The sequence below is a fragment of the Martes martes genome (genome assembly GCF_963455335.1).
Source record: "Martes martes genome assembly, chromosome: 18".
In the NCBI taxonomy this organism is placed as follows: Eukaryota; Metazoa; Chordata; class Mammalia; order Carnivora; family Mustelidae; genus Martes; species Martes martes.
Genome location: NC_137906.1, coordinates 25,078,818 through 25,104,551, shown reverse-complemented (window position 1 = coordinate 25,104,551; position 25,734 = coordinate 25,078,818). Strand labels below are relative to the sequence as shown.

At 36.2% G+C, this 25,734-nt stretch overlaps 1 protein-coding gene across 1 annotated transcript in view; it reads left to right on the top strand.

Moving 5' to 3' along the window:
* The window catches only part of LOC308359412 (phospholipid-transporting ATPase ABCA3-like), a gene marked incomplete at its 3' end in the record, with an annotated part of 132,133 nt that overhangs the window by 68,829 nt on the left and 37,570 nt on the right, over positions 1–25,734 (top strand). Inside the window, exons 17-23 of the mRNA XM_080830443.1 lie at positions 1,177–1,275; positions 1,774–1,930; positions 2,929–3,229; positions 10,758–11,007; positions 11,921–12,125; positions 19,767–19,989; positions 24,146–24,316. Coding sequence (XP_080686569.1) covers positions 1,177–1,275; positions 1,774–1,930; positions 2,929–3,229; positions 10,758–11,007; positions 11,921–12,125; positions 19,767–19,989; positions 24,146–24,316 — 1,406 coding nt within the window. The remainder of the gene's footprint in view (positions 1–1,176; positions 1,276–1,773; positions 1,931–2,928; positions 3,230–10,757; positions 11,008–11,920; positions 12,126–19,766; positions 19,990–24,145; positions 24,317–25,734) is intronic.

Here is a 25,734-nt window from a genome sequence, read left to right as displayed (position 1 = left end):
CGAGGGGAAATCTGCACTTTACTACATATTTCTCTTTCATAATATCATACCAGAATGTATTCATTAAGCTGTTAATGGATATTTATCTCCACTTAGTGCTATATTTGTGCATTTTAAGGACTCATACAGTTTAATTTTTCATATATTGTATAAAGCCAAAGGAAATAAAAATAAATAAATATGCCAAAATATTAGTGTATTAACAGTAGATATCTACGAGGCATGATATTATGATATTTATATTTTTGTGCATTCATTTCTAAATTTTATAAGATGTACAAATTAACTTCTTAACTAAAATCAAAGAAAAAGAAGAAAATGTTTGAATCCTGATTGAAAAGCCAAGCATTGGGAATGAAGAAAATGGACTTAAAACATGTGAAGGACTGTCATGTGGGTAGATTATACCTGTTCTATATAATTAATGGTGTAAGTTTAGAACTAATGTGCAAAACTAAATAGAATTAAATGGAAAATAATTTAAGTTTGAATATGGAGGAAATTTTGATCTTCCAAAAGAGGGAATTTTGAATTCCTCCAACATTGAGAGTGTGCATACATAGTTTACATGGTCCTCACTGAAAATATATTTGATGGTTTTGAGACCTAGAGGTTTTTGGAAAAGATCATCTTATAAATAAATAAATAAATAAACTGTAAAATCTTGCCAGGGAAACTATTCTTTAAACATCTTGATGTCTCCATGCTGCATCTGGCTCAAATTCCATGGTTTTTCTTGACTATTGAATCACTTGATTCTGTCTATGCCTCCCGTTTCTACTGTGCCTTCTCCATTGTCTATGTCAGTGGCTTTTTTCTCCTGTTAATTTGAATAATCTTTCTAAAAACTTACTGAATAATAAGAACCATAGCATTTATATGTGTGTGATAGGTTAATTCACGTGAGCTAGCTAGAGTTATTAGCATATAGAGTCTCTTGCTAGTTTATTAGAAGACCAAAATTATGTGTTTTCAAGAACTAGGGTGAGAAACAATGCACAAGAGCAGTTTACTTGTTTCTGTGTTAAGTATCAAGTGAAGAATGAGCTACATTGTCCCCGCTGCTGAAGGGAAATCAGTTCAGAGTAATGTGAAAATCTGATTTGGTACTAACTTTTATTCCTCCCCTTCTCACTTTTCCTTCCCCTTATTTTTTTTTTTCTATTCATATTCTAGCTTTGAAGCTCTATTTACTGATCTGGAAAAGAGACGATATGACTTAGGCATTGCTAGCTTTGGTGCCTCTATTACTACCATGGAAGAAGTATTTTTTAGGTGAGCAAGGATTCATAGGGAAAATAAAAACCATTGGGGAGGAAGAAACACATCTTGGTCCCTTTTCTAAACTCACCAAACTCAGAGTCACACATTAGAAATTTAAGAGGTGTGGAGAGGTAAGAGAACTGACATGATTTTTTTTTTTATGGTAATAACCCTGGAAAAAAACGCCACTATCATTTTTTTTTAAAAAGAACAGATATTTTGGTTTACCCGAAGTATGAATTAGATGTTAATCTTTAACTTGAATCAGTTCAACTTAATGAAACATTCAATAGGTTAATTTTCTTAGCCTTACTATGGTCTGCCAGCCGTCCTGTGACTGGTGTTTGGGAACCACTCCTCTACCAGAGGTCCCCTGTGGCCTCCATATAATGCCCCTGCCAAGTCAGTAAGCAAACCCAAGAGCCTTCTTGTTAACTCACATTCTCCAAACAAGATATTATGAAGGTAGAGTTGAAATTAAATGATTTGTGCTATTTTTTTGTAATGTAGAGTCAGTAATCTGGAAGATTCACAAACAGGTATCCAAGCTACCCAAACTTCACATCCCTCTGTGATGAGTGAAGTCTCACTTAAGAACCAGAATTGGAGTACGCCAAGCAATTTTTCTACCATGAATGAAATCCCTGCTATTATGTTTAATACTGGGGTAAGGGCCTTTGCTAAGAAATCTGATGTATATTTACTTGATTAGGGCACAGGAAATACATTTTTGTTTACTATTTGAACAAAGGTACTGTGGAGTTTTTAACCACTGCACCCTACCAGACAGGGAGCAGTCTGTACCATAACCTAATTAATTTCCCAATGCAGAAGCAAGTCTAGGCAAAAAATTTCAGCTCTCACTCTCACCATTGCTATTCCTCAGTTTTGTTTTGTTTTTTTTGTTTTGTCTTAGAATTCTTTTTTTTTTTTCCAAATTGCTAACCCAGAAATTTGGTAGTTCACTGAAGCTGGCTGAAGTGAACTGGAAAGAGCATGATTTTTGGTAATCAAACATGCCCAATATTATAAGTTTTTGCAATGGGAATTGATAATGCATAAGGGATCTTTCCCTAATGAATGCAGTCCTCAGTACGGGAAGTCCCTATGAGTTGCCCGCATTTCTTTCCTTCTCCTCCTAATTAGCTCTTCATCCTATAAAGAAGCCTCATTTTCTCTAGTGTTAGGAGTCTGGGGAAAATCATCCTGTTGCGATTTCAGGTGTGTTATATGAAAAGGCAGACCTTAAACACTATTTAATACCTTACAACAGAGGTCAGCAAACTTAACATAAGGGAATAATAGATATGTAAGGTGGGGGTGGCCACGTGGTCTCTCTTGCAATCGCTCTATTCTGTCCTTGTAGCACAAAAACAACCATAGACAACACAGAAATGAATGGGTATAGCTGTGTTCCAGGAAAACTTGATTTACATAAACAGGTCATAGTTTGTTGACCCCTGCCATGTGAGGAAAAGACTGATCATACTCTTATAGTAATATCATACTGTGCTTAGATTCTATTCTCAGTATTTATTTAGATAAATTTTATATGTCTTGTACATAAAATTCCAGAGTATTTATTCATCTTAATGAATTTGATCATGAATGATCTGTTTGGGCCCATGAATATTGTAATATTATGTTTCTTTCTTCCTTCTTTAGTATTCCCTCTGTCACCAGCAGTTCTGTGCCCTGTTCATCAAAAGGGCGATGTTCAGTTGGCGGAACTGGAAACTGATTTTGCTACAGATCCTGGCACTTCTAGGTTCCTTTACTTTTCTCTCAAAGTCTGATAAGTTTTTACATAATAATGATGAAAAGCCCAGACAAATGGATTTGGATCAATATGGTCGAACAATTGTGCCTTTTTCTGTTTCTGGGAATTCTAATTTGACCCTGATTTTCCTAAAACATCTTAGGAGTATGCTAGAGTCTCACAAACACACGCTTAAGGAAGTACAAGGTAAGACTCATTAGGTATAAAAGACTGCTGCTCTTAGATGAAGATCTGGTTGTATGATTTGCAAAGGTCAAATGTATATTAGCTACCATATAAATACTCAATGTGATAGCTCCTCTGAATACATTTATTTTTAAGATAGTAATAATAAAAATTTACATTTACTGAGCATTTGTTTTTGGCAAGAACCCAGCTAAATATTTTACCTGTATATCATTTAATCTGAGCACTCACCCCGATTTAGTAGGTATTTTTATTATGGACATCAGTTAAATGAGGAGCACTGACATTTAAGGAAGCTCAGAAGTTTGCACCAAATCAGACATGTAGTAAATACAGAGACTTGAATTTAACCTGTCCTACCTGATGTCTGCAAATCACTCACTGCATGACATTACCTTTCTGATCATAAAGTCTACTCTCTTTCAAGTCATCATTTCCTCCTAGATACTATATATATATTCTTTTTAACTGCCACCTGATGAAAAGTGTTCTTCTGAGTTAGCAAACAGCCTGCATTACTGGCAAATCTGTGTGGTTCTTTTTTCCCTCTCGTTAAGGTTCTGTTGTGAAAATACATTTTAGAAATTATTGTTCCTTATAATAGTGATTCTGCAACCTACAAGTAATAGATTGGCTGACTACAAGTAATTGTCCCTATTATTCCTCCACTATAAATAGTAAGTAAGCATTTGTTAACCAGGGTCACACAAAAGGACAGAGGATAAAGGATAAAATCATCATTTTTTAAAAAATTACAGTATACTGCTTATTTTAAAAAGTAAAATGACTAACTGAATATGTTTGTTATATTGATAATGAGACTAAATGCAATAGAATAATACAGTAGCCACACTGATATCCATTTTCAATTGTTATTGTTTCATTCATTGGCTAGAAATTATCTAGACATAGGGAGATAATACTTAGGCTTAACCAATCTCACTTTAAGAAACTTACATGTACTTTTCTTTTTCTTTTTTTAAGATTTTATTTATTTATTTGACAGACAGGTCACAAGTAGGCAGAGAGGCAGACAGAGAGAGAGAGAGGGAAGCAGGCTCCCTGCAGGGCAGAGAGCCCGATGCGGGACTCGATCCCAGGACCCTGAGATCATGACCTGAGCTGAAGGCAGCAGCTTAATCCACTGAGCCACCCAGGCGCCCCTACATGTACTTTTCTAAGTTGTGCCCTCATTACCTTAGTTACAGAACCTTGTATAACTGAATTCTACTAATTTTATATGGTTTCTATTCCCACCTGCATGCCTTTTTTTAACTGAGTGGAGTCTGCTTGAGATTCCCTTCCTTTCTCCCTCTGCCCCCCCCAAATAAATAAATCTTTAAAAAGAATGTTTATTAATGGGAAAATAGATTTCTAGATAATTTCTCATCTGTAGCTTTCTTCTCAAATAGTACATGCATTAACACTGGGGAAATCACTGCTAAGTCTTTAAGCAGAGCAATAAAATAAGTGGGTTTGTGCTTTAGAAAGGATATGAGCTTATAATAACTGAAAATGCCATCTGCCCTCCCAAACAGAAGTTTACATTTCCTCTTCATCCACAATTTAGATGAATGCCTCTTTTTTGGAATTTATCTCACTGAATTACAGTAGCGCTTTCTTCATGGATCTCTCAAACTAATTATGGAGAGGCCACAACTTCTTTTATATCTCTAGAACCTCACCCATTTCCTGGCACACAATGAGTGTATAATTAAATACAGTCTTATCAAATTTAATTAAATGTGAGGGAATGATTCAAAAGGGGACAGATCCAATGTCAACGAAGTCAGCTGGAATAGTGTGATAATCTAAGCAAGAGAGATTAAGGCTGTGAAAGAAGGAAAGAAAGATTTGAAAGATATCTGAAGAGGACTAAAGTAGATTTTGTTTCTCTTCAGAAAGGAAGAAGAAGAGGAGAGAAGCAGCATTAACACTGAATTTGATACTTTAGCTTTTTATTTTGAGGTAATTGTCAATTTATTGTTGTGGGAAATACCACTGAGAGATCTTGTGTACCAATGGTAACACTTGTCAAACTATACTACAATATCCCCACCAGGATATTGACATTAATACAGAACAATCAGTTCACCAGAAGGATGGCTACTATTGCTCTCTTCAGTTCCCTCTGTACTCTGGCAATCACTAATCTGTTCTCCATTTGTATAGTCTAATGACTTGAGAATGACATAAAAATGGAATCATATAATATGTAAACTTCTGGGATTGGCATTTCACTCAACAGAATTCTCTGGTGTTGTGTCTATGTTTCATTCATTCCATCACATGTTATGAGCTGTTCCATCATGGGGTTGTACCGCACTCTGTTTAACCATTCACCATTGAAGGACACCCCTCTTCACCCTCCCACCAGTTTTTGTCTTTTATGAATAAAGCTGTTATAAAATTTCATGTACAGGTTTTTGTGTGAATCTACATATTCAGTTCTATGGGATAAATGTCTGGGATTATTATCTTAATTGTTGACTGGTATGACAGTTGCATGTTTGGTTTTTGAAGAAACTACAAAACTGTTTTTCAGACTGACTATACCCTTTTCCATTCCCACCCACAATGAATGAGTGATCCAGTTCTCTGCATCTTCCCCAGCATTTGTGTTGTCACGATTTTATGTTTATTTTAGTCATTCTGATAGGTATGTAGTGATATTTCATTTTTGTTTTCATTTGCCTCTGACATCCTTTCATGTGCTTATTAACATCTGTATATCATCTTCAGTGAGATGTGTATTCATGTGTTTTGGTAATTTTCTAAGTGGATGGCGGTTTTTTTACTGTTGAGTTTTAAGAGTTCTTTATATAGTTTCTCTCATACTGCTTATTATCTTTCATTATCTTAGTGGGTTTTGCAGGATATAAGTTTTTGTGTGGATGGAATCCAATATATTCATTTTTTAATGAATTGTGTATTTGGTGTCAAGTCTAAAACTCATTACCTAACCCTAGATCTTGAATATTTTTATCTTAAATGTTTATAGCTTTCTTAAAGTTTTATACTTAACATGTATAAAGTTTTATACTTAACATGTATAAAGTTTTATACTTAACATGTAAATTCATGATCCATATGCCATTAATCTTATTAGTGAATGTGAGTTATGGGTCAAGGTTAAATTTTGTGCTTATGGATGTCCAGTTGCTCCAGCAACATTTATTAAATTATGATATCCATTGAAACTTTTTGCACCTTTATCCAAAATCAGTTGGGTGTGTGTGAGTCAATTTTGGGGTTTCTTTTTCTACTCCATTAATCTATGTATCTGTTCCTTCACCAATATCAGACAGGTATTAAGGAGGGCCTAGACTGCTTGGAGCACTTGGTGTTATATGCAAACAATGCATGGAATACTACATCAAAACCTAATGATGTACTGTATGGTGATTAACATAACACAATAAAAAATTTTTAAAAATAAAAAACAAACAAAAAAAATAAATCCAGTAGACCAATTCCTCCTGCTTTTTTCTTGTTTTCTAAAGTTGCTTAGTTCCTTTGTTTTTCCATTTCAATTTTAGAATAAGCTTGTCTATAAATACAAAACATTTTTGTTAGAATTTTGATAGGATTTTATTAAATCTGTATATCAATTTGGGGAGAAATGACATCTTTACTATGATGAACACAATCCATGTTCAATCCATGAACACAACTGATTTATTTAGAATTCCATTTATTAAGAACTTCTTTCTTTCATCAATGTTGTGTACTTTTCATCACACGTCTTGTACATGTTTTGCTAAATTTACACCTAAGTATTTCTTGAGTAAATATAAATGGCATTGTGTTCTTAATTTTGGCATCCATATGGTTGGTTATTCTAGTGCATAGAAAATAATTGATTTTTATATCTTTATTTTGTAACTTGCAACTTTGATGAACTCACATATTAGTTTAAAAAATTTTTTGTGAATTTCTTTGGATTTTCTACATAAACAGTCATGTCACCTGCAAATAAAAGCAGTTTCATTTCTTCTTTTATTATCTGTATGCCTATTATTCCCTATTTATTCTTTACTGCACTGTGTTGAACCTCCAGCACAGTACCGAATCACGGTGGTGAGAATGGGCATTTTCCCCTTGTTCCCAGTTTTAGGGGGAAAGAATGCAGTCTTTCATCAAAAGTATCTTAGCTGTAGAGATTTTTTAGGTGTTCTGTATAAAAGTGTGGAAGTTTAGCTCTATAACCTTTTTCCAGAGCTTTCTCATGAATGATTACTAAGTTTTGTCAAATTTTTTTGTATAAATTTATATGATTATTAATGATTTTTCTTCTTCAGCCTGAAGTGAATATGGTGAATAACACTGGCTGAGTTTTAAATATTGAGATAGCCTTGAATCCCTGGAATAGACCCCACTTGACCATAGTTGTAATTCTTTCTGTATATTAATGAATTTTATTTGCTAATATTTTGTTAAGGGGTGTTACATTGTTTTTGTGAAAGATATTGGTCTTTAATTTTCTTTTTTCTTGATATTGTCCTTTCTGATTTTTCTATCAGAGTAATACTAACTTGATAAAATGAATTCAGAAATGTTCCCTCGTCCTGTATTTTCTGAAAGATATTATATAAATGTTGATTCTTCCTTAAATATTCTGTAGAATTCTCCAGTGAAAACATCTAAACGCAATTGCTTCTCGGCCTTTTGGCTAAGATCAAGTGAAAACATCTAGATCTGGAGATTCCTTTGGGAGGAATTTTTAATTTATGAGTTAAATTTCCTTAAGAATTACAGTTATTCAAATGACCTATACTGGGAGAGCTGTTGTAGTTTGTGTGTTTTGAGGAAGTGTTCTATTTCATCTAAATTGTCAAATTATGTTTGTAGAGTTGTTCATAGTATTCCTTTGTTACTGTTTTGATGTCTTCAGTATCTGTAGTGATTTCCCCTATGTCATTTTTAATATTGGTAATTTATGTTTCATCTTTGTTTTCCATTCTCTTTCTCACTGTGCTTTTAGCTGAGCATTTTTTTTTTTTAAAGAATGTATTTATTTACTTGACAGAGAGAGACACAGTGAGAGAGGGAACACAAGCAGGGAAAGTGGAAGAGGGAGAAGCAGAATTTCCATGGAGCAGGGAGCCTGATGTGGGGCTCAATCCCAGGACCCTGGGATCATGACCTGAGCTGAAGGCAGACACTTAAAGACTGAGCCATCCAGGCACCCCTTAGCTGAGTATTTTCTTAATTTTTTATTTTTTACTAACATATAACGTATTATTTGTTTCAGGCGTACAGGTCTGTGATTCATCAGTCTTAAACAATTCACAGCAATCACCATAGCACATACCCTCCCCAATGTCCATCACCCAGCCACCCCATCCCTCCCATCCCCCTCCATTCCAGGAACCCTCAGTTTGAGATTAAGAGTCTCTCTCTCTCTCTTTTTAAAGATTTTATTTATTTGAGAGAGAGAGAGAGAGAGCATGAGAGGGTAGAAGGTCAGAGGGAGAAGCAGACTCCCCATGGAGCTGGGATCCCGTTGCAGGACTCGATCCCGGGACTCCAGGATCATGACCTGAGCCGAAGGCAGTCACTTAAACCAACTGAGCCACCCCAGCACCCTAAGAGTCTCTTATGCTTTGTCTCCCTCTCTTGTTTCATTTTTCTCTCCCTTCCCTATGATTCTCTGTCTTATTTCTCAAACCTCTCATGTCAGTGAGATCATATGATAATTGTCTTTCTCTGATTGACTTATTTCGTTTGGTATAATATCCTCTAGTTTCATCAACGCCATTGCAAATGGCCAGATTTTGGTGGTGGTGGGGTAGTTTGATGACTGCATAATATTTCATTATACACACACACACCCCACATCTTTATCCATTCATCTGTTGATGGACATCTGGGCTCTTTCCATATTTTGGCTATTGTGGACATTGCTGCTGTGAACATTGGGGTGCACATGCCCTGTCAGGTCACTACATTTGTATGTTTAGGGTAAATACCCAGTAGTGCGAATGCTGGGTCATAGGGTAGCTCTATTTTCAACTATTTGAGGAACCTCCATACTGTTTTCTAGAGTGGCTACACCAGCTTGCATTCCCACCAATAGTGTAGGAGGGTTCCCCTTTCTCTGTGTCCTCGCCAACACCTATCTTTTCCTGACCTGTTAATTTTACCCATTCTGACTGGTGTGAGGTGGTATCTCACTAGCTGAGTATTTTCTTTTTTTTTTTTTTTAAATATTTTATTTAATTTGACAGACAGAGATCACAGGTAGGCAGAGACGCAGGCAGAGAGAGAGGAAGGGAAGCAGGCTCGTGGCTGAGCAGAAAGCCCGATGTGGGACTCGATCCCAGGACCCTGGGATCATGACCTGAGCTGAAGGCAGAGGCTTTAACCCACTGAGCCACCCAGGCGCCCCTAGCTGAGTATTTTCTAATTAACCTGTCTTCCAGTTTCCTGTCTACTCTTCATTTGTGTCCAACCTGCCATTTCTTAATCATAATTGATATTTATATTTTTCAATTCTAACATCAATATTTGATATTTTCTATGGACTCCACTTCTCTGGTAAGTATTCTGTCTCTTATATCTAGTTTATATGTAGATCTCTTTCTATTATCTGTGCTTTTTCTTGGTTCTGTTTTTTGGTATACCTAGTAATTTTTTAATTGAATGCCAGATGTATGTATGAAAACTATGTAGACTCTACTTGAGATTAGCTTCTCCAGAGGAAGTTTAATTTAACTCCTGAAAGGCATTGATTTTAAGGGAAGATCTAAATCCAATCAGGGATTTAAGTGCCGTGAGACTGGGTTGAAATTTTTATGTGAACTGACCTATATCTTACTCACTCTTATAGTATAGCCCCTGAAAGCTTGAGGATTTACCAGTGCATCCCATCACTTATAAATCTAAAATGCCTTAAAGAAAAAGAGGGCTTGGAATGTTTGGCTCAATTCAGTGCATTTCAGTCCTTCTAAGGGCTTATCCCCCAAATGATCAACATTTGCTTTTTTAGATATCTAATACTTTAAAAGAGGTGATTTCTTATTTATTTAATCCACCTTTTTTAATTTTCATGGTTTTCTTTTCTGCCTTAAGCAATAAGATCTATAAGTGAAAATACTTACAGATGTTTTTAAGGTAGATTAGGGGAACCTGGGTGGTTCAGTCAGTTAAGCGTCTACCTTTGGCTCAGGTCATGATCCCAGGGTCCTAGGCAGGGAGCCTGCTTCTCCCTCTCCTCCCCATTCATGCTCTCTCTCTCTCATAAATGAAAAAAATCTTTAAAAACAAAAGATAGATAAATTAAGAAAAATCTATACCATGTTGCCTGTGTTTTCTCAGTGAAGCAGCAATCTAGGTCATAGACTAGGAAGTGAGAGAGCTTGGAATTTAATAATAAAATGTTTGAAGAGAATAACAAATGTTTGAAATAATCATAAGAAACTTGAAAGGGATGAGAATAAAGTAAAATTATTTGTTCCTTTTCCCAACATATATTGTAGATGATTTCTTCATGGGTAATCTGACCAATGTTATTTCCTCATCCTAGGTGACCTACTGAAATACTTAATGGAAAATGAAGATTGTATTCACTTGTGCATTGTCGCATTTTCCATTGAGGTGAAGACAAATAAAATAATTCTTACTGGTCTTTTCAACAATCAGGCATATCATTCACCATCTTTGACCCTGGCAATATTAGACAATATTCTCCTCATGACAATTGCTGGCTCTAATGCTTCCATAACCGTCTTCAATAAACCTCAGCCACACTTTAAGGATAAAAAACAAAGTGGAACGTAAGTTATTCTTTTTATTAAAATTTGATATTTCTTTTTTCTTTTTGTCTTTTTCTGTCTGATTTATTTCATTTAAGCATAATGCCCTTGAGGTCCATTTGTGTTGTTGCAAATGGTAAGATCTCGTTTTTAAGGCTAAATAATATTTCATTGTGTGTGTGTGTGTGTGTATCTCACATATTCTTTTTTTTCCTTTTTTTCCTTTTTTATTTCTTTTCAGTGTTCCAGAATTCATTGTGTATGCACCACACCCACTGCTCCATGCACTACATGCCCTCCTTAATACCCACCACCAGGCTCACCCAAACCCCCACCCCACACCCCTCCAAAACCCTCAGTTTTTTCTCAGTGTCCACAGTCTCTCATGGTTCATCTCCCCCTCCAATTTCCCCCAAATCCCTTCTCCTCTCCATCTCCCCATGTCCTCCGTGTTATTCCTTATGCTCCACAAGTAAGTGAAACCATATGATAATTGACTCTCTATCCTTGACTTATTTTACTCAGCATAATCTCTTCTAGTCCCGCCCATGTTGATACAAAAGTTGGGTATTCATCCTTTCTGATGGAGGCTAATACTCCATAGTATATGTGGACCATATCTTCTTTATTTATTAAAGATTTATTTATTTATTTGAGAGAGTGAGAGAGAGCAAGAGCAGAAGCAAGGGGGAGGGTCAAGGGAGCGGGAGAAGCAGACTCTCCACCTCAAGGCTAGACCCCAGCATCATGACCTGAGCCGAAGGCAGATGCTAAACTGACTGAGCCACCCAGGTACCCCCAAAATTTGATATTTTAAATGTATCTCTCCTATCTTGCATGATTACATTTACATGATTAAAAATAGCTATTGGTAGAAATTTATGTTTTCTGCTGTATTGATTTCCTGATATATCTACTTTTTTCCCTTCTGTAGATTATCGGATGGAGTCCAGGTGGCCTTATATATACATTTTGGCATGGCTCTTTTAATCAGTGGCTTTTCTCTCCTGACAGTGACTGAACGAGTCACTAAAGCAAAGCACATACAACTTTTGAGTGGGGTTTCTGTCCCTGTGTACTGGCTTTCTGCTCTACTGTGGGATTTCATCATCTTCTTCATTACCTGCTGCTTACTACTTGTAAGTGTTAGATACAGTTTGTTGAGGGTTCATTTTCCTTCTGTACCCCCAGAAAATTCCTATTTTCTAATTATGTAACTCAAAATGGGGAAATAGGGCCTTCAAAGAGGTGATAAAGTTAAAATGAAGTAGCTAGGGTAGGCCCTAATCCATTCTGACTGGTATGCTTTTTAAGAAGAAGATATTTAAACATACAAAAAGACACAAGGAGTGTGCATGCACATAGTAAAGACCATGTGGGGACACAGCCAAAAGGTGGACATTTGCAAGCCAAGGAAAGAAACCTTAGAAAAACCAACCCTAGGAGAAGAATGCAGCAGGGTAGGAGGATGCTAGGCTCATCTACTCCCAAGAACACAACTGGATAACTATCAAATAATTCTAAATACTCCAGAAATCAACCTGAAGACTGACAGAACAAACTCCACAACTAAAGGGAGAGAAGAGTCACATCACAGAACGTAGGAAGTGTGGAGACTGGTTTAGGGGAGAAATAGATCACTGATGCTATGAAGGGGAGGGAGCTCTGGTCACAGAGAAGAGTGAGAGAGAGTAGAGCATAAGGGAATGCACAAGACAAACATTTTCCTAAAGCCATGGCTGGGAAAATGAGAGGGTACGATTTTGGTCAGTTCTTGCAACCATCAGGGCTTAAAGCCTGGAGTTTAAGAAGTCAGCATGTTTGGCTAGTATAGAGCCGTGAAGGCACTATGCTGCTCCTGGAACATAGAAACAATGATCTGAAAAACACCTGACATATGGGGGAGTGGGGGGAGATTATTTGCTCTTCTCAGAGTGCTTCCCTGAGAGGCAACTTTCACAGAAATATCTCTCTGGGAGACAAAGGAACTGGCTGGTACTATTTGACACCCCCCCCCCCGCCCCTCATCATAAATACACAACGACCTTCAGGAAGCAGCGCAGCACCTACACAAGCAAGCTGCCTAATTTGCTTACAATAAGTCCCAGTGCTTTGGTGAGACTGCCCTTCCCAGTCAAGCATGTATCAGTCCCAGTGCAGTGGACCCTTTCCCCAGAAGACGAGCAGAAATCCCTGACCACTCCACATCTCTCAACCAGAGTTCTGCTGGGCTTCAGTTCTAGTGGAAGTCATATCAGGTCTCATATAATAAGCAGACTAAAGCACACATAGCTAAAACTATCCACATTCTGGTCAAGGACCAAATACTACCAGCTGCAGACAAGGAGAGTTTCTGCAGATGACTGGCCTGAAGGATAGAGCAAGCAAAACACAATAGCAGAGCACACACAGCACACACCAGAGACTTTCAAGCACCAGGTTCTGGATACCACATGACCTCTTCTTAAAGCCATTTACTCTCAGGAGCAGGACACATAACTGGGTTTTCTAACACAAGAAGGCGATGACTTGGACAAAATGCCAAGATAGAGGAATTCATCCCAAATGAAAGAACAAGATAAGAGATCACAGCCAGATAGCTAAATGAAACTGATATAAGTAGCATGCCTGATATAGAATTTAAAGCAACAATTGACTTGGTCAGATATTAGTTCTTTTATTTCTCCCGAAACTGATTCTCTAGTGTCTTCTATGCTTTTTTGCAAGCCCAGCTAGTACCTTTATCATTTTTCTGAACTCTAGTTCTGACATCTTACTAATGTCCATATTGATTAGGTCCCTGACAGTCAGTACTGCCTCTTGTTCTCTCTTTGGATGTGAGTTTTTCCATCTTGTCATTCTGTCCAGAGGAGACTAGATGAATAATAGAATAAAATACTAAAATGGCAACAACAATCCCAGAGAAATATACACTAAACAAATCAGACCCAAAATTGGGGGGGAAAAAGAGAAAGAGAATATAATCAGACAGGTGAGCTGAAAAGAGCAATACACCAGATTCTGTATGTATTTTGGTCTGCCTTTTAGAAAACTAAATCCCAAACTATAAAGAAAGAAAAAGTTATATATATGTACAAAAATAAAATTAAATACAGTGGAAGGATAGAATGTAACTATAAAAATGGAAATTAAACAACAAGAAAAAAATGAAAGAGAAAGAGCAACAAAAACAAAAGGAAGGGATATAAACAGGTGAAAAGAACAGAGCAATACACTATCTCTTGAGTGTATTTTGGTCAGTTTGTTAGAGGAAACTACGTCTCAAAATTATAAAGAAAGAAAAATATATAAAAATAAAATTAAATACATTGAAAAAATAGAATATAATTGTGAAGAGGAAAATTAAAAGACACTTTAATAAAAACAAAACAAAACAAAAAGAGAATATGATCAGGTGGGTGAATAGAACAGAGCCATACACCAGATTTGGGGTACATTTTGGTCTGGTAGAAGAAACTGCATCCCATAAATTTAAAGAAAGAAAAAATTACATATAATATAAAAATAAGATTAATATAATGAAGGGATAGAATGTGACCATAAAAATGAAAATCTAAAAAAGATTTTTAAAAAGGAGTTGATAAAATAAGAAGTTGGTTGAAGAAGGAAAGAAGAAAACATTTTTTTAAAAAGAAAATTTTAAAAATTAATGTTGAAAGATTAGAGAATCATGGGAAAAAACAAAACCAAACCATGAGATCTGTGTGCTATATTCCCCTAGCATTGGAATTATGCAGTTCTCATTAATGGATGAACTTGGTCTTGGCTGAATGTGTACTTGCTGATCTTCTGAAGGAAGAAACTGTTGCATTGATTCTCAAATGTCTTTGCATCAGGCAGAATTGCACCACCCTTGCCAGGGGGCCAGGCTAAGTAATCTGCTCTGGTTTGCTCTATGCGGCTTTTTTCCCTGAAGCCTTTCCACACAGCTTTGAGGATAAGAATGAAAATGGTGGCCTCCCAATCTCCAGCCCTGTGGAAATTCACAGGGTGAATTTCCTTCCATGTCTATTTTTTGAAACAGCTTCAGGAGAACATGTATTAATTCTTCTTTAAATGTTTGGTAGAATTCTCCTGGGAAGCCAGGAGGTCAGGTGAGGAAGGACACTATATCATACTTAAAGGGTCTGCCCAACAAGAAGATCTAACAATTTTAAATATCTATGCCCCTAACATGGGATCAGCCAATTAGATAAGCCAATTAATAACAAAATCAAAGAAACACACTGAGAATAATACAATAGTAGTAGGGGTCTTTAACATGCTCCCCCCCCCACCCGCCACCCCCGCTGCAATGGACAGATCATCCAAGCAGAAGATCGACAAGGAAATAAGAACTTTGAATGACACACTGGGGCAGATGGACTTCACAGATATATTCAAAACATTCCATCCCAAAGCAACAGAATACACATTCTTCTCTAGTGTACATGGAACATTCTCCAGAATAGATCACATACTGGGTCACAAATAAGGTCTCAACTGGTATCAAAGGACTGGGATCATTCCCTGCATATTTTCAGACCACAATGCTTTGAAACTGGAACTCAATCACAAGAAGAAAGTTGGAAAGCACTCGAATACATGAAGGCTAAAGAGCATCCTACTAAAGAATGAATGGGTCAACTGGGAAATTCAAGAAGGATTTTTAAAAATTCATGGAAATAAGTGAAAATGAAAACACAACTGTTCAAAATCTTTGGGATACAGCGAAGGTGGTAGTAAGAGGGAATTATATAGCATTATAAGCCTTTCTTAGGAAACAAGAAAGTTCTCAAATACACAACCTAACCCTTCACCCAAAGGAGCTGGAAAGGGAATAGCAAATAAAGCCTAAGCAGAGCAGAAGAAGAGAAATAATAAATATCAGAGCATAAATTAATGAAATAGAAACCAAAAGAGCAGTAGAACAGATCAACAAAACCAGGAGCTTTTTCTTTGAAGGAATTAATAGGTTTGATAAACACCTGGCCAGACTTAACAAAATGAAAAGAGAAAGGGCCCAAATAAATAAAATCATGAATAAAAGGGGAGTGATAACAACCAACACCAAAGAAATATAAACAATTGTAAGAACATATTATGAGCAGCTATATGCCAACAAATTAGACAATCTGGGAGAAATGGATGCATTCGTAGAGAAATTTAAACTACCAAAACTGAACCAAGAAGAAATAGAAAACCTGAACAAACCTGAAGAAAACCTGAAGCAGTAATCAAAAATTTCCCAACAAACACGAGCCCAGGGCTAGATGGCTGCCCAGGAGAATTCTACCAAACATTTAAAGAAGAATTAATACATGTTCTCCTGAAGCTGTTTCAAAAAATAGACATGGAAGGAAAACTTCCAAACAGTTTTTATGAGGCCAGCATTACCTTGATCCCAAAATCAAAAAGGAGAATTACAGACCAATATCCCTGATGAACATGGATGCAAAAATGCTCTTCAAGATAGTAGCCAATAGGAATCAACACTACATTAAAAGATTATTCACCATGACCAAGTGGGATTTATTCCTGGACTCCAAAGTGGTTCAACCTCTGCAAATAAATCAACCTGATAGATCACATAAATAAAAGGAATGACAAGAACCATATGATCCTCTCAATAGATGCAGAAAAAGCAGGACAAAATGTCCAATGGAAAAAAGAGAGTTTCTTCAATAAATGATGTTGGGAAAACTGGACAGCCACATGCAGAAGAATGAAACTGAACAATTTCCTTAGACCATACACAAAATTAGACTCAAAATGGATGAAAGACCTCAGTGTGAGACAAGAATCCATCAAAATCCTAGAGGAGAACACACACAGCAACCTCTGTGACCTGGCCACAGCAACTTCTTACTAGACATATTTCCAAAGGCAAGAGATAAAAGGCAAAAATGAACTATTGGACCTTCATCAAGATAAAGGATTTTGCACAGCAAAGGAAACAGTCAACAAAACCAAGACAACTGACAGAATGAGAGAAGATATTTGCTAAAGACGTATCAGATAAAGGGTTAGTATCCAAAATCTATAAATAACTTATCAAACTCAATGCCCCAAAACCAAATAGTCCTATTAAGAAATGGGCAGAGACATGAACAGCCCTTTCTGCAAAGAAGACATCCAGATGGCCAACAGAGACATGAAAAAGTGCTCAACATCACTTGGCATCAGGGAAATACAAATCAAAACCACAATGAGATACCATCTCACACCAGTCAGAATGGCTAAAATTAATAAGTCAGGAAACAAAGGATGTTGGCAAGGATGTGGAGAAAGGGGAACCCTCCTACATTGTTTGTGGGAATTCAAGCTGGTACAGCCACTCTGGGAAACAGTATGGAGGTGCCTCAAAAAGCTGAAAGTAGAGCTACCCTACAACTCAGTAATTTTCACTGCTGGGTATTTACCCCAAAGATACAAATGTAGTAATCCAAAGGGGCACTTGCACCCCAATGTTCATAGCACCAATATCCACAATAGCCAAATTATGGAAATAGCCCAGATGTCCATCAATAGATGAAGAGAGAAAGAAGATGTAAGAGATATATGTGATGGAATATTATGCAGCCATCAAAAAGACAAATCTTGCCATTTGCAACAATATGGATAGAACTAGAGGGTATTATGCTAAGCGAAATAAGTCAGTCAAAGAAAGATAATTATCATATGATCTATCTGATATGTGGAATTTAAGTAACAAAACAGAGGACCATAGGGGAAGAGAGGGAAAAAATGAAATAAGACAAAACAAGAAAGAGAGATGAGCCATAAGAGACTCTTAATCTCAGGAAACAAACTGAGGGTTGCTGGGCAGGAGAAGGAAGGGGGGATGGGGTAATTGGGCTATGGACACTGGGGAGAGCATGTGTTATAATGAACACTGAGTATTATATAAGACTGATGAATCACAGACCTGTACCCCTGAAACAAATAATACATTATATATTAATTAATTGAATTTAAATTAAATAATTTTTTTAAATGCAGGCCTATGCTAGGATTGCATGTTATTAAATAACATATCTGTGTAACTGAAAATATTGTAATATATATTGTGTGAATATGCATCTATCCATTAGATAAAGAATCCATACATGTGAAGCTTTTATTTTTTATTTTTTTATTAAAAGATTCTATTTATTTGAGAGGGTGAGAGAGAGAGAAAGCACAAGCAGGGGACCAGGCAGAGGGAGAGAGATAAGCAGGCTCTCTGCTGAGCAGGGAGCCTGATGTGGGTCCCTCTCCCAGGACCCCAGGATCATGACCTGAGCTGAAGGCAGACACTTAACCAACTGAGCCACCCAGGTGCTCCTTTGTGAAAATGTTTTAAAAGTTGAAGAGCAAGACAAAGAGTTTGTGTTTTAAATAAATTGTGACCCCTAAAAAAATAAATTTTAAAAAATGTAAAAACAATACTAATACCATAAAAAACAATGCATAATCATAAGGGTACTCACTGGGCTTGTGAAAAGAATGGAAGACATCGGGGAGACCCTTACCACAGAAATAGTAAAAAAGAGTTAAAAATGAACCCATTAGAAATGAAGAATGCATTAACTGAGATTAGAAACAGGTTTCATGTAGTGAATAGTAGGATGGAAGAAGCAGAGGAATGAATTAGTGATACAGAAGACAAAATAATGGAAAATAATGAAGCTGTACAAAAGAGAGAAAAAAAGAATTATGGAACATGAAAATAGACTCCACCAAACACTATAACATCTGTTTTAAGAGTCCCAGGAGAAGAAGAGAGAGAAAAGGGGGCAGAAAATTTATGTGAGGAAATAATAGCTGAAAATTTCCCTTACCCAGAGAAGGAAACAGACAGCCAAATCCAGGAGGCACAGAGAACTCCCATCAAGATCAACAAAAGCAGGCCAATAAGATGTTTTGTAATTAAATTTGCAAAATAAAGTGAGAAGAAAAAAAGTCTCAAAAATGCAAGACAAAAGAAGTCCTTAACATACCAGGGAAAACCCATAAGGTTAGCAGATCAGATCAGGGCAAGCCAGAAGGAAGTGGCATGATAAATTCAACATCCTGAATGGGAAAAATGTGCAGCCAAGAATAGTCTGTCCAGCAAGGCTATCATTCAGAATAGAAGAAAATACAGTTTCCCAGACAAGCAAAAACTAAAGAAGTTTGTGACCACTAAACCAGCTCTGCAAGAAATATTAAAGAGGATTCTTTGAGTGGAAAGAAAAGACCAAAAAATGGCAAAGGCAAGAAAGGACCAGAGAAAATCTCCAAAAACAACCAAACAAATAATAAAATAGCAGTAAATATCTATCTGTCAATAATTAAGCCCCAGAGTTTCTTGGGTGGATGTGACGGGAGTGGGGAGTAGGGTAGGAAGTAGGAGACTTGGTTCAAAAGTATGATAGGTAAGGTATAACCAGAGATAAAAAAATCTTTAGCAAAATAGGCTCTCTAGAATAATTATCTTTCTGGGAAAGGTGGGAGTTGGCCTTACTGGGGGAAAGTATACTGATATGTTAATTAAAAAACCATTCTGGGTAGAAAAAAAAATAAAGGGAATTATGGTGGTTCTGCTCATTGGACTATCCTCTGGTGAAGTACAGGTAGAAGTATCTTACTTCATGCTCCTAGTTTGAAGTATTTTTTAGAGTTTAATTAGTTTAATTGACAAATACTTCCATGCTAAATAGCAATAATAGCAATATCTCCTCTATAAACATTCTGGCTTGCATTATTTTTGACTTGCCCTTCACCTTGCCTTTATCTCTATGCACTCTGTGTTTCAGGGAGCATTCAAATTCTGCCAGTTGGATATTTACATCACAGATTACCGTTTTCTGGACACAATGCTGATCTTCATGCTATATGGCTGGTCTGCCATTCCCCTTACATACCTGCTGAGCTTCTTGTTTACTAGAAGTACTTCTGCCTACATCAAACTTGTCCTATTCAACTACCTTTCCGGCATTTTCAGTCTCCTCATAGATGTCACACTTCAATTCGGTAAGGGTAAGGGCTTCACACAGTTTCTCTTTACACAGAAGGCAGCAGTAAATAAATAAGTAGAAAGGGACTAAGGACGTTAGTAGACAATTAAGTTCTAGGTTTTGGGAAAATCCTGTACTTGATGTAAGCCCATAAAATTATTTCTGAGTGCCTATAATATTCTGGGTGCTGTGTTAGAGCTGGGATCCTCATGCTGAACTGATGGGGCTGAACGTGACCTACAAGTCCTTCGACAAGTTTGCTCTAATAACTCCATCTCCTTTACCACATAACTTCACCACCTCCAGTAACTCCATCACATGACTTAAGGAATCTATTTTGCAACAGATACGGGAAATTTTAGGAACATTTGTCCTGAGACTCATTTGCTAGCAAGAGAGAGAGAAGAAGAAAAGCAGCTTTCTTTTTAAAAGAGCTGGTCTCAGAAAGAATAAATTCTGTCTCAACTATATGAGGCCATTATTATCTTTAAAGGTGTTTCCGCCTTGATGATATGGCAGTTTGTAGAGGTGAGGAGAGGGAAGTGTGGAGGGAAATCTTGAGTTCTTGGGAGAGGCTGACAGTTTTGTTTTTTTGGAAGAAGAGGTTTTATGGTGTGGCTTTTCTTCCCTAATTCAAAGAAAAGGCACAAGTCTGTGAACACCCTAACAGGATTATCCAGGAAGAAAATCTCTATATGCATCTGACATAGATATAATTATTTAAGTCCATTTTTTCCTACCTTCCAGGAATGGTTTCTACAGTATTCTTGAATTTGTATTTCCTCCTTTTCCTTCTTTGATTTTAAATATTTTATTTATTTATTTGACCTTCTTTGATTTTAGATTTGGGGAGATCATCACATTGTTGTAAACGGAGTTGGTGATTCCCCCTCTAATGTGCCTTTCAATAGGCCTCAGCACTTTTTCGCATCTTCACTTTTTTTTTGCTCCACAAACACTGGCTCCTGCCTTGTTCCCTTGGTCCTTCACTGGTCGCAAAAGAATAGCTTGTAATTTCTTTTGAGAATGAATATTTCACATGCATAAGACTTAAGCTTATGCATAGCTGATGAAAAATCTTGTTAACAGATATGACGTAGCACTCATTCTCACAAAAGGGTACCCAAATTATGGAAAGCAGATGTTTGGATATTGTTGCACACTTGTCAAAAGAGTGCTACTTCATGATGTGAGGAAGACTCACTTGAAAGCATTTGAGTCTGTGAGCCCTAATCTAAAAGGAAATGATCACTTAAGGGGCTAAAGAGAAATAGTTGTTTCAGAGTAAGACTAGGAATAAATTATTGTCTTAGAAAGTTTTTGAAAGAGTTTTTTAGGAGGACTATGTTGCAAAGAGTGATGCAAAGTAGGATGAGAACAAAATGGAAGCCAGTAGATTTGGCAATTAGAAAATCAAAGGAGACTTCCATTTTTTAAGCAGCAGAACAAATGGTATGATACTGTGCCAAAAATAATGAACTGAAAAGAAAGTATGGAATTGGCAGAGGCCAACAATAAAATGAAAACAAGTGTCCCCAAAGGTAAGCAAGCATCAAAGATAGCTTTGACTTGTGGTTATTGAAGTATCTGTTGACCTTAATTTTCCATTTTATAAGTTGTGTGAAACTTAGAAGTCAGAATAAAGAGCATAAAGGTATAACAAAGATTTAATATCTTCTATTAAAATTAGAAGTTCAAAGGGCTATGTCCTCATTATAAGGATGAACAAAACTAACACCACAATAGGACACAGAAAGGAAATTTTTAAAGATTGATTTGGCACTGAAGTAAAGAATAATAATTTCCCTTTGGAATGTTTAAACACATGCAACTATTCATACTGGCTTGTGTCCTGAAATCAGAGAATCAATGTAAGCTGAAAAACATAACCTGATAATTTATCTTAAATAATCTCAGTTGGTTGGGCCCTCAGGTGAATGGCAAAGGGACACATAATTCCTTGACTGCAAAGTATTCCCATAGTTATATTTGCTGGAGAACTTAAGATCGAATAAAGGAACAAAGGAAGGAAAAGAGGAAAAAACCAAGGTCCGAAGAGCAAGTGTTAGTAGAAACTACAAATTGTAGAATCAGAATCAGACCTGCAAAATTAAGATTTGGGATTTTTAGAATGATATAAAATATGTATGCCTAAAATATTTAAATTGTAACAGAGTCTTAGGAATATGAGCATATAATAGAATATAAATAATAGAATATATAACAAATAATAGAACATGTATCATATATGTTATATATGCATACAATATAAATATATGTTTAAATTATTAATATGTATAATATGTGTGTTTAATAAATTGTAAAAGTGTCTCAGGAATATATGTATATAATATATATAACATAGATCATGGAATATATAATAAATAATAGAAATATATACATTATGCATGTGCTATATATGTTCATGTATGTTATATATATGCATTTTATATACATATACTCACACATATATATACATACACACATACACACACACACACACACACACATAGAGAGAGAGAACAAGTAGATTTGGAAAAGATCCAAAAAGAATCCTGAGAAATGTTAAGATGTAATAATAATTTAAATTAAGAACTCAGTGGATAGAAGTGACACCGTATAGATGGGTATTGTTTTTTTATCCATTCCGTCACCCTATGTCTTTTGATTGGAGCATTTAGCCCATTTACATTGAAAGTAATTACTGAAAGATATGTATTCATTGCCATTTCATTACTTGCTTCGTGGTTGTTTCTGAAGTTTTCCCCTGATCTTTTCTTATCTTTCATGTTTTGTTTATTTTCTTTGGTGTTGTATTTAGAGTTCTTTTCTTCATTCTTTACAAATTTATTTGTGGTTTTCTACTTGTGGTTACCATTAGTTTTGTATATGACATGTCCTGCATATAGCAGTCTATATTAAGTTGATGGTCATTTAAGTTTGGACCCATTCTTTTCTCCTCTCCATGTTTTAGGTGTATATGTTTTATTTTATATTTTTTATGAAATTAAATACAATTAAAATTTAGTTCCACAGCTACAATGGGCACATTTCAAGTACTCAGTAGCCAGTTGTGTGTATTGGTACAGCTATAGAGCTATTTCATATTCATAAAAAGATAGTGCTGGTATATATTGTGCCATTTTTGGTATCTGTTTAATTGGCTAATATCCTGGATTTTTCAATCTGGATCAATTACTTGACACTGGACAGAATCACCATGGGTTGGACACTTAAGTTTTGCTCTTGGCCATCTCTCTTTGCCCAAAGTGTCTTATATGAAATTTCTGTTTAGACTAGATTTTATCTTCTTTGTAAAAAACTGAATTCATGATCAGGATTCCATAATGTCAATTCATAAATTAAGCATGTTCATATTGTCAGGAATTTAGTCTCTAATAATTGTTCATATTAAATACATTCTTGAACAATTATCACATGATCTCTCTGATATGAGGGAGAGGCAACGTGGGGAGTTTGGGGGTTAGGAAAGGAATAAATGAAACAAGATGGGATTGGGAGGAAGACAAGCCATGTAAGAGACTCTTAATCTCACAAAACAAACTGAGGGTTGTCAGGGGGGAGGGGGAGAAGGGAGAGGTTGGTTGGGTTATGGACATTGGGGAAGGTATGTGCTATGGTGAGTGCTGTGAAGTGTAAACCTGGTGATTCACAGACCTGTACCCCTGGGGCTAATAATACATTATATGTTAATTTAAAAATTAAAAAATTAAAAAAATACATTCTTGAGACAGACAGTGATTATCAGCTGGTTCCTTGAAGCTTTTTCTACTCTCAAACATGTCATAATTTCCCTAATTGCTCCCTACTATTGAATTATAGGCTATATCTCCAACTTCTACTTTATTCCCTTACTTGATCGATTAGGATTAGAAAGATAAAAAATAGTAGTGGTTTCCTATCCATATCAGGTGTCAGGAAGTCTTATCACATGGACCCCCTACTTCACCAAAGAGACTTTTCAGAACTCTGCGATATCAACACAAAATGTGTTACTGAGTGTCAATTGGAACAACTTATTGGGAAGTAATTAGTGTTCTTCAAATATAATCTGTTTTTTTAATTCCCTGAGCTTGCTTTGACCATCCTTGGTGGATTTGTTGTCCTGGAGAAACTTAATTTCCTATAATGAAATCTAATCTTATCATCTTTTTTAGAAGTTCAACATAAGATGTCAAAAACCACCAGAGCCTTCATACTTAATTCATTACTGTTCTTTCCCAATTACAACCTTGCGAAGTGTATCAGTGACTATTTTACTTTCCACCAGATAAAAAAATGGTGCTCTGGAAATAAGCCTCCTATCTACCTTAATTGTAGTAAAGAAAGTAAGTATTACTAACCTTAAACATAAAATTGCCAGTAATTTTTCCAGCAAAAATGGGTTAACTGGGGAATGGCACAGAATTGTGATACAGGACAAGCAAGTTAGAGCAAATCATAGGCAAGTCTCACAAGCATTGTTTTAGAGAGGAACATTATTCAGGAGGAGGGAGGAAGCTGGGAGAGACATTTGGAAAAAAAAAAAAAAAAAGTCCATTGGAGAGAAGCAAGAGTTTAGGGTGATGACTTTCTAGTTGGCTGAGTTGCAGGAGTAGTCAGTTTCTCACAGGAGATACAGTGTACATTTTTGTTGTTGTTATTGGGTCCTGTCATGGATGGTTCTTTCCTATTGAAGAGTCTTCTTTTGGATCTATAATTGACAATTCTCCTTGTCATTTAACAAGTGGTAGGGTGTGAGAATTCCCCCTGCTGGCCTCCTGACTCCACTTTAGAGAAGCTTTCCTTTATTAATCTTCACAGTATTCTTGGCATCCCTAAGCCTAAGAAATTAGTCTCAGGCTTAACCCATGAGACATGTGGGGAATCAGACCTTATTTCAAAGGAGAGAGTCAGGACACATGTTCAATACATAAGTCATTTTGCAAGACTAGGGGGAAAGCTTTGGAAATATAATAAAACCTCAAAAGCAAAGCCAAGGTAAGTTTAAAGTAGTCATTGGATATAAAAATAAGAGCTACTAATAATCAACTATCTAGTGACTACATACATTATTTTAAATTGTCACAACTTCAAGTTCTCAGTTTTTATACTCATTTCAAGGAAGAGGACTATGTGCCCTATGCCACTCAGCTTTTATGATCCAGAACTGGGATTCACTGTTTATGTTCCCTCATTGCATAATGTATTTCATCTTTGGAAAAGAACCACCAGGGGAAGAATTTGTATTATATTTACTTTTCCTATTTTCCACCACCTTCACCACTCATAATCACCCACACTTACCTGCCCACAACTTATTTGAAGGAATGGATGAAATCCATTCTCCAGTGTTTAATATAGTATCTGCATGTAGAGGAATTCAACCATTTTTTGTTTTTGTCTTTTTGTTGTTGTTGTTGTCATTTTAGATAAATAGGTAAAGTTCAGGATGTGGTAATTTGGGTGGTAAAGAGCTGTACAGTAAAGAAAAAAAAACAGAAAGAAAAGTAAGAGAAAGGCAAACAGTACTGCAGATTTGTTGAAAGGGTAAACATTCATGTTAACTTTAGAAATCCTCGTGGTGGCGCTGTATCATTTAGTAGGAAATTTTGAAACTACCTTGCTTTGGTGAGAGTGGGCAGAGTGAGAAGGGATACGTAGTAAGCCAGATCTTACCTAGAACTGTAGTCAATGAACTCAGAGGGAAACTCAGTGTTCAGAACTATAAGTTGTATGATAATAAATTTTAGGGGATGAAGTAAGG